The sequence below is a fragment of the Penaeus chinensis genome, chromosome 23, assembly GCF_019202785.1.
Source record: "Penaeus chinensis breed Huanghai No. 1 chromosome 23, ASM1920278v2, whole genome shotgun sequence".
Classification (NCBI taxonomy): domain Eukaryota; kingdom Metazoa; phylum Arthropoda; class Malacostraca; order Decapoda; family Penaeidae; genus Penaeus; species Penaeus chinensis.
In genome coordinates, this window is record NC_061841.1 from 13,385,135 (window position 1) to 13,398,290 (window position 13,156).

At 36.8% G+C, this 13,156-nt stretch overlaps 1 protein-coding gene across 2 annotated transcripts in view; it reads left to right on the forward strand.

The window, feature by feature from the left end:
* Window positions 1–13,156, forward strand: part of LOC125037339 (TAF6-like RNA polymerase II p300/CBP-associated factor-associated factor 65 kDa subunit 6L) — an 82,910-nt gene that overhangs the window by 61,265 nt on the left and 8,489 nt on the right. For both annotated transcript variants that reach the window (XM_047630431.1, XM_047630430.1), the window contains exons 2-4: window positions 11,803–11,943; window positions 12,081–12,178; window positions 12,404–12,543. In XM_047630431.1, coding sequence (XP_047486387.1) covers window positions 12,156–12,178; window positions 12,404–12,543 — 163 coding nt within the window. In that variant the 5' untranslated portion in view covers window positions 11,803–11,943; window positions 12,081–12,155. The remainder of the gene's footprint in view (window positions 1–11,802; window positions 11,944–12,080; window positions 12,179–12,403; window positions 12,544–13,156) is intronic.

Consider the following 13,156-nt stretch of genomic DNA (forward strand, 5'->3'; position numbering starts at 1 on the left):
TTGTTACATACAGATGGCTCCACATGTGCTCAGCCAGCAAAGAGTCTATCAGTAGGCCTTAGTTACTGATCCTGATTTTCGCATTCCTTGAATTGGCGGGAAAATGTGATTTTCTTATTAATACCATTGCTATCGATACTGTTATTGAAGGTTTGATTATTAAATTGTCATTTGAATATTTTTGACAATGAAATGATACAAAAGACCCTTTCCTGAAGTGAAGGGAATGGTTAAACAGATGAGATAGGTAGTTCTGATAACTGACTATTTGGTGATTAAGAACTTGCAGAGCCATCTATGTGTAAATACAATAAATAAATGTGTATTACAGTGAGCATGGCATGTATTCTTGCCACATGGGGCGAATGGGTTAAGAATTCTGTTGGAAGGAGTATACCTGCCAACTCCATTTGTGTAGTGCTAGACCAATTTTGTACTTTCATATGAACTTCATGTTGCAGTTAGCATTTCTGTATACAACCAGCTTTGTGTCCTCTTTATAACTTTGGATAAACATGAAGTTAGTGAAATTGGGTGATATTAACAGTGTTTGGTTTCAGTATAGGGATGATTAGACTTGCCTTTGTGTAGTTCATTGTTCAGCTCCCACTCAGTAATCACAGCAAAGACTGAAAGTCAGTTTCAGAACATCCAATCTCAATAGAAAATTTCTGTGCAATTTTAAATTGATTAAGTTGATTCTGAATATTTGTGGGGAGTGAGCTTAATTTAGATGCTTTAGCCCATTGACTAAGGAGCATATCTTCTGATGCAAGAAGACAATGAAACTTTGGAATACAGGGTGGTTTTCCTGAAAGTCAAATTATTTTTACCAGACTTCTGACATTGTGGTGTTAGGATTAATACTCTGAAGCAACTGTTCAGAGTATTAATTTCCAATACAAGTTTTTGATTCCCAAAGGTTTTTGTTAGCCTTAAAAACTGAAGAAGGTTTTCACGAGTATTGCCCTGTCTGTTTTCAGCAGCGTATCTCATTACTATAGCAAATTGATCACTGATTAGTCTAGCTCTGTTGCAAGTACACTTCTGACGTTATCATACACAAGATGCCTTCCAAATGCATAATCGAGTCACATGAGTTCCCTGTCTGTATCATATACTGTCATACATCTATTGTGATCATTGTCTTAATGGCAGGTGGCAGGTGGCAGGTGAATCCTTATTGTTCCTATTCCTATTGGTAGTTTAGTCAATCCCTCCCATAGGGTGGGGTAATGAACAGTGCACTAGTCCTGAGGGTGTCCCCTTCCCCCTCTATGGTAGGGCAGCATGGAGGTGGCTGACTGTAGCTACTGAGTTGATTTATCCTCTGCTGTCTAGCAATGAGAGGGTGTGAGTGCCAGGTCAAGTGTTGTCACACATATACTCTTCAGGGGATGCTAACAGTTCCTTATATAGCACCTTATTATTGTGGCACTATGACCCAGGTCAGGGGATTTATCCCTGTAGAATCTTCTAAAACACAGGAGGAATACTGACAATGTCCTGCCTTGGTGTTATCCACCATCAACTTTCATTGATGGTGGATATGTTCACAAAGTTTTATTTTAAGCATTTTTTTTAGTTGCCTTTGCACATTTTTTTTTTTTATATTCAATCCTGTTAAGCCTGCTTTACCCAGTAATTTCCTGAATATGCTTAATACCCTCCCCTATTATAAGGACTGTCTTATTAGAAAAAGTAGTAAGGTATTTGTTCAAAAGACTTGCATGTGACTTATGCATAGACTGCTGTCACCCACTACTACTTATATATGTAGGAGTGATTGGCCATGACTAAGTCATATGAAATTCATGGAGATCAGGTGGGGTCTGTCCCATGTAAGGAAATTTTTAGTTCATATGGCTATATTTATGAATTCCCAGGAGTGCTACCAATGTTGTTAAGTCTTATTGTGAGGGCAGGTTGGTATGCCCAATGCTGGGTTAATTATGATTTCACATCATTTATTTTACTTCATCCTACAACCAATCAATGAGATATTCTGTTAGTCTTTCCATAAATCAGCTCTTTCATCGATCTGGATTGGTCAACATGTCTTTCAGAATTGAATTTTGGAATGTTGGAGTGAGACAGCATCAAACATGAATTGCCAAGGCCTTCATTTAATAAAAAGGATAAGAATGCTGCTAAGGAGTCTAGATCTGAACTTTAAAAAATAGTAGAAAGTCAGAATTTCAACCGGCTGCTTTGATGGGCGAAACATCTTTGATCTTGGTAATTTGTACACAAACCATGTAAGAGGCTGTAATAGACTCTAAACAATGGCTATTACTGGTTAGGCAGTAATAGTGTTTCACTGCTTGACTCTTTTATTGTTAGAGTACAATATAGAGAATGAAGACCGTGTGTTGTCTAGGAGCCAGTGCTGAGTGTGGTGTGTTGTGTCCAGCCAGCCAGCCTTGGGAGGACACAAGGCTGGAAGCTGGAGATCTGGGCCTGTTGACTTCTGGAGGGAAACTGAAGGTCAAAGGAGATCAGCTGTAATCGTCATCTAAGCGCTCACTGAAGCAATAGTTCTGAACTGACATAGAGCCAGTTGTTAAATATGTGGAGCCCATGTGGTTTTCTGCTCAAATGGCTTATATAAATCATGATTATGTGTATGCCATATTGCTTGGCCACCTACTCACGCCTCACCCTCAGGGCACCATCCAATTAATTGCAAGGGTAACCAATTTGTCTAGACCTGAATTGATGGATCGTTTTGTTTTGCTTGCACTGTCCACGATCCACCCTAGTGCTTGTTCATCCTTGTCGTCCTCTTCTCCTTCCTGGTCCTTCCTGTAATCCATTGGTCCATATGTCCTCGAAGGTCTCGCACAGGTCCTCCTCGACTTCAGATGTCTTCATATGTCTAGACTTCCTTGTAGACCTCATCCAGGTCTAACTCGGCGGCGTACTTGTCCACATGTCCTCGCAGATCACGTCCAGGTCCTCAGAGGCGGGCTCGTCCAGACGTCTGGATCTATGGGCGTCCGGGCAGGTGGCGTCCTCATCAGCATCTTAGTGCAACTTTTACCTGCACTGATGAGCTCCTGGAGTTTGACTGGATCTGCAGGTGTTCAGGCAAGCGGTGCCCTTCCACATTATCCTAAGGTGTCTGGTACCTGTGCTGGTGAGTTCCTGATCATACTACTTGGGGCTGCTTGATACCTGCTCTAATGAATATCCTGGTCCTCAGGCCTACAGTGATTTCCGTTGACGTACTTCCCACTGTTTCTGCAGCAGGGTCCTCCTTTGGTGCCATGTTGGATATCAGTGAATCAGATCATACACGTATGGGCCAAGATAGTAAGAAAAAAAGGGAAGCAACAGAAAGAAGGCTATGTTAAGTGCTACTAGCTGGTTATTTATTTAAATTTGCAGTTTTTCCTTTATTTTCGTTTTGTGTTTTATTTCACAAAGATAAATATGAAAATAGGGAAGGGTAAGTAGCAATCTGCAAGAACCTGTCTCTGATATAAGAGTAGATAAGCAACAATGGTAATCCACAAGGATTTACTTGAACCAACTGTCATCAAAATATTGAAATGTATGTCAAATAATTAAGTGTGCATCATGTGCTTGTCACTTATAATGACTGGCAAAAGAGATCATCAGTCTTTACGCCTACATTTACTACAGCTACAAACCATATTACCCCAAATCTGATAGGCATGGCATGTATGTACATGCCATGCCCACTGTGAGTTTACTTTATTAATTGCTTTTACACATAGATGGCTACACTTGTACTAAGTCACCAATGAGCCAATTATGAGTACTAACTGTCTTGCCTGTTTACCCTTTTCCATGATTTTCAAAAATGTCTTACGTTATCTTTTGTTGCCGTTACTAATGTCCATGACATTGTAATAATTACAATGTCTATAATAAAAATACCAACATTGCAGTTAATAAGTGGTTTTATCAAGAACTTCACAAATTCTGATTAGGAATTGCCAAGGAAATATATAGTGCTGTTCATGATTTATTGCTCTCTGAGAGTGAAAAAAACGATTATGACTATGGTAATAATGATCCTATGGATTATTTGGCTGACCTAATCATGCTGGCACTAACAAGTTCCTGTGTGGCCATCGTTGCCGATTCCAGAAGGCATTACCAGATCTAGCTGGTTCCTTTTCTGGAGAGGAAGAAAATGGCGATGCTTTGTAGAATAAACCTGCCAATATTTTGAATCAGAATTTGTGGCTCCAGCCGAGGGACGAATCAGTAAAAACGATGTCGGCCAAGATAAAACTTCTTAACAACGTGAAAAACATGAAAGTGTCAATGACTAATAGTGATTTTCTCAAGGCAGTGAATACCAGTGGGAACTTTCTTGATGCCAGAATAATCTGAACAAATAAGCTTATTTCCAAAGCAGAATTGATCGGCGATATTGGGGAAAAAGAAAATCATCCATCAAATTATTCTTTGGCAAGACCCAATGCACAGACACCATCAATCTGGAAAACTGATAGCAATGGTACTTTCAGGGAATTCTTTGATATTCAAGGACTTATGCCAGAAGTTGGACACTTTTTAATCCATTTTAATCACCTGTAAGTATGGTTTTAGTGTTTCCTTTGAATGAGTATAAAACAGAAAAAGGAATTATAGTGCAATGAATTTAATAAGGTTGTTAATATCATCTATGGCAATATTGACAGTAAACCTGCAGATAAATGTCGATATGAACAGTGTGAAATCTTCATTAAACATCAAAGCCAGGGAAGCATTTATCACCAATAAGTTTGAAAATCTATGCATCAGATAGATTATGTATACCCAATACTCATAAGTTATTTAAAAAGAACTTTAGACTCAAGAGGGATAGTAAGCTCACTAGTTTTAACAACTGAACCAGTTGGGAAAGCAGTATCAGTATTCACCTTGAGACATTGGACAAAGGATTTTGTGAAAGACTGGAATTGATCTATTTTCTCCCATTCCACCAGGTGGCCTCATCCAGCAAGGCTGTAAGATGTTTATCTATGTCAACCATTGTAAAGATGATAGGATGGGCAAGGAAGTCTACTTTTACAACTTATTGCCATAAACCTGTTAAGAAATTACAATACTCTGTTGCTGTATTAGCTTAAAGGAATTATCTATTGTTGAGACATTTTGTATTTTTTTATTACGTTTCATGTGAAGGCGGCTGCCGCTGCTGCTGCTGCTGCTGCCTTTTTTTTTTATATATCTTTATCTTTATCTTTATCTTTATATCTTCCTTCGTAGTACAGAGATTGTGGTAGTTTTGAGCAACAATTCCCAAGCTCTTATTGGGGGTTAAGGGATGCAATCAAATGAGCGATGTGAAAATGTAAGATTAAGCGAGTACTTACCAGAGTACTTACCAAACTATGAAGGTTAATCCTAATTTCACAAACATGTGAATGCATCACTTAGGCATTAAATACTCACCCTAGTTTTGTTTATATAGTTTGGTTGCCCAATACTGCACTCTAAAGACTAATTCAGGGAACGACTGGCAGAATATCTCATTTAATGCTCAAGTGATGCAGTCAATGCTTGTGAAATTTTGATTAAAAATCATTCTTTGGTAAAAACTCGCTTACTCTTACAATTTACAGCCATATTAATTATAATTTATATCAGGAAAGATAGTGCCAAACCTGACTATCAGAATGACAATTGTCATTTACAACTGTCATATCCACAATCGCTTTCAAAACTTTGATTGTCTGGGAAAATTCAGGGTTACCAGCATGAGCAAATCCTATATTTCATTATTAATAAATCAGCCAGGATTGTATATTTCCTATTTTCAGACTGGTGACAAGTCTCCTGCTTTAGTGTTTTAATTCATCTAATCTTAACTTAATTGAATAATGTTGTTTTTATTTTCAATGAATGCTGGACAGATGTCGAAATTTCAATGCCAACAGATGATAACATTGTTAAAATCTCCCCAAAACACTCATAGTTAAAGAGAAATGTTTATTCATATTTACTTATAGTCATGCACGTCCATTTACTCGAAATTACTTTTATTGAATGTTCTGTTAATTTAAACTTTCATAACACAAGATTGGTACATTCACATTAACACACTCTGCGTATGATTGTAATGCATTAATGTTGATTTTTCAAAGCTTATGTTATTGATTTAAGTTTAAATGAATGAACCATGTCCGTGAATACATTTGGATATGTATATATTAAGAGCAAAATAAAAGTTCTTGGTATTTACATGAGAATTGTTAATGTTAATTATTATGATTTCTGAAATAATACACTGCAAAAACTTTGGGGAAGGTTTCAGGCTGTATAGACCTCCCAAAATGGTGCAACATCAGTCTTAAAATACTTATATTTTATATATGTCATATAGTAAATTAAGAGCCGTATTAAATATTTTGAATAGCACTTAAAAATAATTTATATATCTATACCTATATTTTATCAATATAATGGTCTAATATGCAAGGGCCCTGCGGAGTGAGCAACACCCACAAAACTTTATTAATATGAAAAGTGCGAGGGAGCTGGTTTTGAGGAAAGTTTAAAACTACAGTTGTTAGTCACAGAGGGATGTGGTCATCTTAATTTTACCAAATGGTACAATTAGAATATAGACATACAGATTCTTCGCTATTATTGGGGATGCTGAAGCTGGAAAAATTCTAGTATCAGTTGATATCTGCAAATCAATTGAATTTGGTATTAATGATATTGATCAATAGGCTACTGTGTAACCAAACCCTCCCCTGTAATATTCAACCGGTTGATGAGCAATTACGGCTTATTATTGGTCAAGATTCCCTAAAAGCCGCCTGAAACAGCAGCTGTGATTGGGCACTGAAGTTCCGGCGAAAGTCTGAGATATGGCACCCTAGGCAGGCCGCAACTTAGTTGCCACAATTAAGGCCTTCAGTATGCCTTAACTTTAAAGGAACTGCCCTAGCAGAAGCTTACCTTGCTCCAGTCATTTGATCATATAAATGGTTTTAGATAACTTTTTTATCTCTCTCTCTTTTTTTATGTTGTAGAATATACAATTGCACTACTTCTCATATCCCTTTAACCCTACCTCCCCTGGAGGGTGCATGAACCACCAAAAATTTGAACTATTTTTCAATTTTTTTTTTTTTTTTTTTAGTTTTAGTTTTAGTTTTAGTTTTAGTTTTAGGTATTATCTATTTTTTATTTATTCAATTTTTTATATTTTTGAAATGTTGAAGTGAATGCAGCCAACCGATTTTGAGGCACATGATAAGTATGAATACTAGAGATACCACAGTTTATATATACAATGAATTGAGAACAGGTCATTGAAAATTTGGAAACTTGCCAATTTTTTTTTTCTTGTTTGCTACATCTAATAATATTATATGTATATATATTAACTCATTTGGTGTACTTTTGAGATCATTACCAAGTCAGAATTCTTGTTTTCTATAGGGACCGTATTTAGTAAAGGTATGTACCCCCCTCCTCTAGTGAGATGGAAGTAGATGTTCTTGTCTGAAACATTTTGTAAATGCCTTAAGTTTCAAAGAAAACTAATCTAAATCAGAAAATGGTAATATTTTTTTTCTCTTTGTTATATTTTATTTTTATATTTGAAAGTCCTATTATGAGAAAATGGAGATCTGTGGATGGCAATAACAGTACAGAATGATTATATTCATATAATCCTACCATGAATACAACATATCAGTTCAATTTTGAGAATTATAGAAATGCGTGTGTAAATAAGATGTAGTGGGAGAATTACCGAAGCTGGTGAATTTTTCTCACGCTCTAGTTATCCCGGAACAAATCATTTTCTTTAATGATTTTTACAAAAAACTGATATTAACTAAGGGAAACGAGTATAGAATTGGTGTTCAGTTATTTGCGCCCATTAACATTAATGAAAATCATCGGACGCCTGGATGGGGTTGGTTATCTCGGGCCTCGCCTAAGAGGTGCCATTTGGACCTGATTGGCTGGTCATCTCATTCATGCCTTTCATGACTGCTTGTCCTTGTCACCCCTTTTTTTCTTAGTCCTTGGTGAAATCCATCCATCCTCGAAGGATCACCCATATCCTTGACTTTGGATTCATTTAGACTTCCTCGTAGTCCTCGTCTGGGTCTAACTTGGTGACATATTTGTCCATATGTCCTTGCAGATCTCGTTTGGATCATTGGTTGCATGCTCGTCCAGATGTTCTCTTAAAGTCTTTAAGATGGTGGGTGTCACTCTTCCACTGCATCTGGGCGGCTTAATGCCTGCTCTGACACACTCCTGGTCTAGAGGCCTACTGCCATCTTCTGTTAACTTCCTTCCCACTGACTGTATCTGCAGCAGGTTCTTCCTTTGGTTCTTTGTCAGATTTCCTCAGTCCAACAGATATTTAGTTTATGAACCAGACCATACAGGGAAGGGCCAAAATAGTTAGAGAAAAAAAAAGGCAACAGAGAGAGGGGGATGTTAAGTGATACTAGCTAATTTATATAAGTTTGAAGTTTTTAATGATAGTTTTAAATTTGTCTTTTTTCTTCTTCATTTTATGTTGTTGTTTTTTTTTTCGCAAAGATAAAGTAGATAAGGGAGGGAGACAAAAGTAGAAGTCCACAAGCACATACTTGAGGCACAAACCAATCCTGATAGATATGAGAGTAGATCAGGGAAACGTCAATGGCAGTACGCGAGAATCTGATTGCAGACTTTGTTATCACATAGAGAAAGAAAAGTACGTAAAGTAAGATATGTGAAATAATATGCATAGTGGTTTCACTCTTCACAACAGGCAAAATCACTGGCAAAGAGATTCATCCTTAATCTTTGTCTACAACTATTACAACAACAAACCCTTACAAATGAAAGGTTTCAGTGTCTTTTGTTGAGCGAGAATGAACATGAGAATGAAAGTGAGAGTGAGCTCACACAAAGAATGAATCACAAACTTGAAGATTAACAAATGGATTAACTAGAAAATTACATTAGTATAAACTGATTTCAACTACCACATTGAATTCAATGTACGAAATATACGCACAAGTGAACGGAGACATGAAAAATTCTTTGCAAGCTTCTTGCAAAGCTTACCGGCTCAGAAATGTATGATGCAATCCACAATTCTATTTAATCTACATTCTGGATTCACTACAAAATTCTGATATACCAAGGCAACCATGTCTAGCTGTGCATATCAGACTATGAAAACTTCACCAACGCAGGGAACTATGATGATATTGCCGAACAAAATGAAACAAACTGAAAAACAAGATGGGAAAAATTCATAAATAACTCACTTTACTCTGCATATCTGTGATGGGCACTTGTGACAGTGCCCTAACAAGTATCTAACTATCATGAAATCACATGATTACCTGGGATTTTACTGAGAACATGCAAGCAACTTCTGTGAGGGTGAGAAGGAGGTGATTAATAAGCGAATAAAGATTCTAACTTAAACCCTAGACCTACATGAATGAGCAGATGTAAATAAGGGCTCATACTGACTCAAATAAAAGGTGCAGATCAAATGAATAACTTTAAGTTATTCATACTTACTATCATATGTCAAAGCATAGATCTGTTAGGTAATTTACACAGCCCTGTGCACTAAGGCAAGGGAAAGATATGCTAATTCAGTTAATTCATACAAGATCAACTTGCATGCTCTGTTCTAGCACCAATAGAACGTGTTGCCATTAAGCAGTGTAACAGTTCTGTGCATGAAAATGAACAAAATTAGTAAGAGAATTAAAATGACTGATACTAAAAGAACGAGTGAATTTCTAACAGTCAATCAATGAAACTCATACAGTAGAATGAAGGACCATGCTCAGATTTTGAATGTCCATACAATGACTCAATTATTTGCTATGCCAGTTACATTTGCATTAAATCCTCATCTGAGGATATACTAGATAATTATCTTACAGCCTTGCTGGATGAGGCCACTTGCTAGAATGGGAGAAAATAGATCAATTCCAGGTCTTTCACAAAATCCTTTGTCCAACGTTTCAAGGTGAATATGGCTTGATGAACTGAAAAAACCAAGGCACGTAACCCAAACTGAAAAACGAGTTTCATATAAATGATATTGAGTTAGATCTCTGCCACCAGTTCAAATACCTTGGGGTGATTGTCAATGATGCAGAGTTCATCAGAAACCTGAAGAAAAGGCTGTGTGAGCAGCTGAAGCCACTTAGGACACTTGTTGGCAAAGACCATGGTATCAGTGTCAACATTGTAAGACTCTTTTACTTGTCATACATATGGTCAGTCATAGATTATTATGCAGTGCACCTAGTATTGTTCAGGGAACAGAGTTGACTAGTTTAGAAATTGTAGAAAGTGAGGCCATGAGGATCATTCTTGGTGCCCCTAGAACAACAGGTTTTGTGAATATGAGAACTTAATTTACCTTCTGTTTACAAAAGAATATTATACATAAATACCACATTTAATGTCAAATCAATTAGAGAACCCCTCCATTGTACAGAGTTCCACCATGGAAAATGTCGGACCTAAATGTATATTATAGGACAGCCCCCAAAAAAGACAACTCCCCCTTGCTATACTTAAGCAGTATGCACTTGCAATTATAAATGAGCATCTAGAAACTCTGTCCAATGCGTATGAATGCTACACTGACGGATCCTTACAGTCTGGGAGCAGAGCAAGATGCGCTTTTGTTGCATATAAAAACAATATTTTGCAGTACCTTGGTTGTAGGAGGGTTCATGACTGGTCTAGCACTATGCAAACTGAGTTGGTAGGAATACACATGGCCACCAAATTTCTATTGATTTGAAGGCTCGGGTAATTTTCTGCAATTCACAGTGTGTTCTCCAGGCTCTTAACACTAGACATTGGTGCAGGAAATATTGCAAGTGACATGGTTTTTTTAATTTAAATTTTTGTTTTATTTTTTTATTTATATATTATTTTGTTATTATTATTTTATTTTATTTTTTTAAAATCTGATTGTGAAGGAATAGAGAACTATAGATGGCAATATCAGAACAAAATTTTTATATGAGTATGAGCCTAGCAGGAATACAACATATCCATTCAAATTTGAGAATTGGATAAGTACATGTGTAAAATTATTTTAGGGCGAGAATTTCTGGAAAATTTTCTGTCAAGGTAACCACATCATATACAATATTTTATTTTATTATTATTGTTTATTTATTTATTTATTTATTTATTTTTTTTTTATTTATTTATTTTTTTTTTTTTACTGTAATCCTGATTTTCATGCACAGAAAATTTTCCATGAACACAAGATACCGTGAACTGGGGCAGTGTCATGTGTTCCTGGCAATGGGGCACATCCCTATGGGGTAGGGAAACAGCTGCATTTTCTCCAGAGACATGGGCACAATGCTTCATTAGCACTCCCAGTTCATGGAATTGTGTGTTCATTTGTGTTATACTCTAATAATAAAGAGTCAGGTGTATATACTAATATCACTGTCCAACCAGCGCTTTGAGTATCTGGCCCCAGCGAATCAACATATATCAGTGAAAAGGAAAAAGCCAAACCCAAACCTCTAAACAGAGTGGATCAAGGAAAACGTAAAATGGAGACAACTGTTCAGAGATGTCTGCTATATAAATGCTTGAATAAAAGAATCAAGTAATTGCAAAATACAGTAAATCCTCCTCTTGCATTTTAATGTAGACTGGCAGTATTTGACATTACTTGTTTTTTGCTACTTATTCATTGGTTAACACAGAGGCACTGATGTATTTCTTATTTATTTCATTATTACAATTGTTTTTTATTTATAAGTTTTAACACAGTATTTACCATTCCAGAATGATGAAAGACGATGTGCACAGATAGCAGTTGAAAGTGTTATAACATGGGGTGAAGCAGTAGGTGTCGCTGACCTCCCACAGGAAACAGCACGTGCAATCGCTGCTGATGTTACGTATAGGTTAAGACAAACTTTGCATGTAAGTTTTTGCAAGAATTTATTGTTATTTTTCATACCAATTTTATTAAAGACTGTGGTATTTAAAATTTGTAATCTATCATCTGTCAAAAGTGAAAGCATCTTCTATAAAAAAAAAAAATTTACTGTCCAAACAAGGTGTGTGGGCAGTTTCTCAGACACTGCAAACGTCGAAGGCTGACCCCAGATGATATAAATAGAGCTCTCAAGTGGATGGATGCACCTTCCATATTAGGGTAAGTATCAAACACTAAGATATATCAGGACAACCTTAGACTTAATAGATTATACAAATGGACAAGTGCATTGATTATATATACTCCATGTTTTTGGTGATCACTGTCAATAACATTCCAGAGGAAAATATGTAATATTGCATTTATTTTTGCAATTGCTAAGTCCAGTATTATTCAAAGATGATTCCATGCAGATGATTTTACAAGTCAGCTTTTCTTTTCCAGGTATACAGGCAGTGAGCCTGTGGAATGGGTCAGTGTTGGGGAGGTTGGTGTTCACATACCACATGACCCTACTGTGAATTTGGCGAGCACTGCTCTTAGTGGACATATTTTCCACCAGCCAGGCAGTCCATGTGTCAGAGGTTGGTACAAATGCAGAGTGATTTATAATCTTTTTGGCTCAGTGTTGTGTTAGTCACATGTATTTTTTTAGGTAGAATGATAATGGTGTCTTTGATATTCACCATTTTAAAATTCTGTGTATATATATCTTCCTTTCTCTCTCTCTCTCCCTCGCTGACTACCACCTGTTCTTACAAGGTCTTACAGTCTCATAAAGAGAGCCAAGCCAAGATTCACACCAATTTGTCTTATTACAAATGTCTATTGTAATTCACTTTTTAATTCATTTAAAACGTTCTCACACTGATGGAACAAAATGTACCAATCAGAGAAATCTGCACTGAGTTGGGCACTCTAAGGCAACCATTTATCACCTGTTGGCTGCTGCTGGCAGCCAGCCTACTTATATCACTCCCACACACAAATGCATCTCTAGTCGCTCCAGGAAACTTCACAAAAACATCTCTACTCAGACCATACGCCAAGTAAATGCAGCACAAATGGCTAGACTTTGCCAATAAATATAAGAACTAGACACCTAAGATGTGGGAACGTGTCATGTTTAGTGATGAATCTACACTCAGATGCTTCAGAAGCAAGCAGGGTAAGATGAGGCGGCCACAAGGTGCTCAC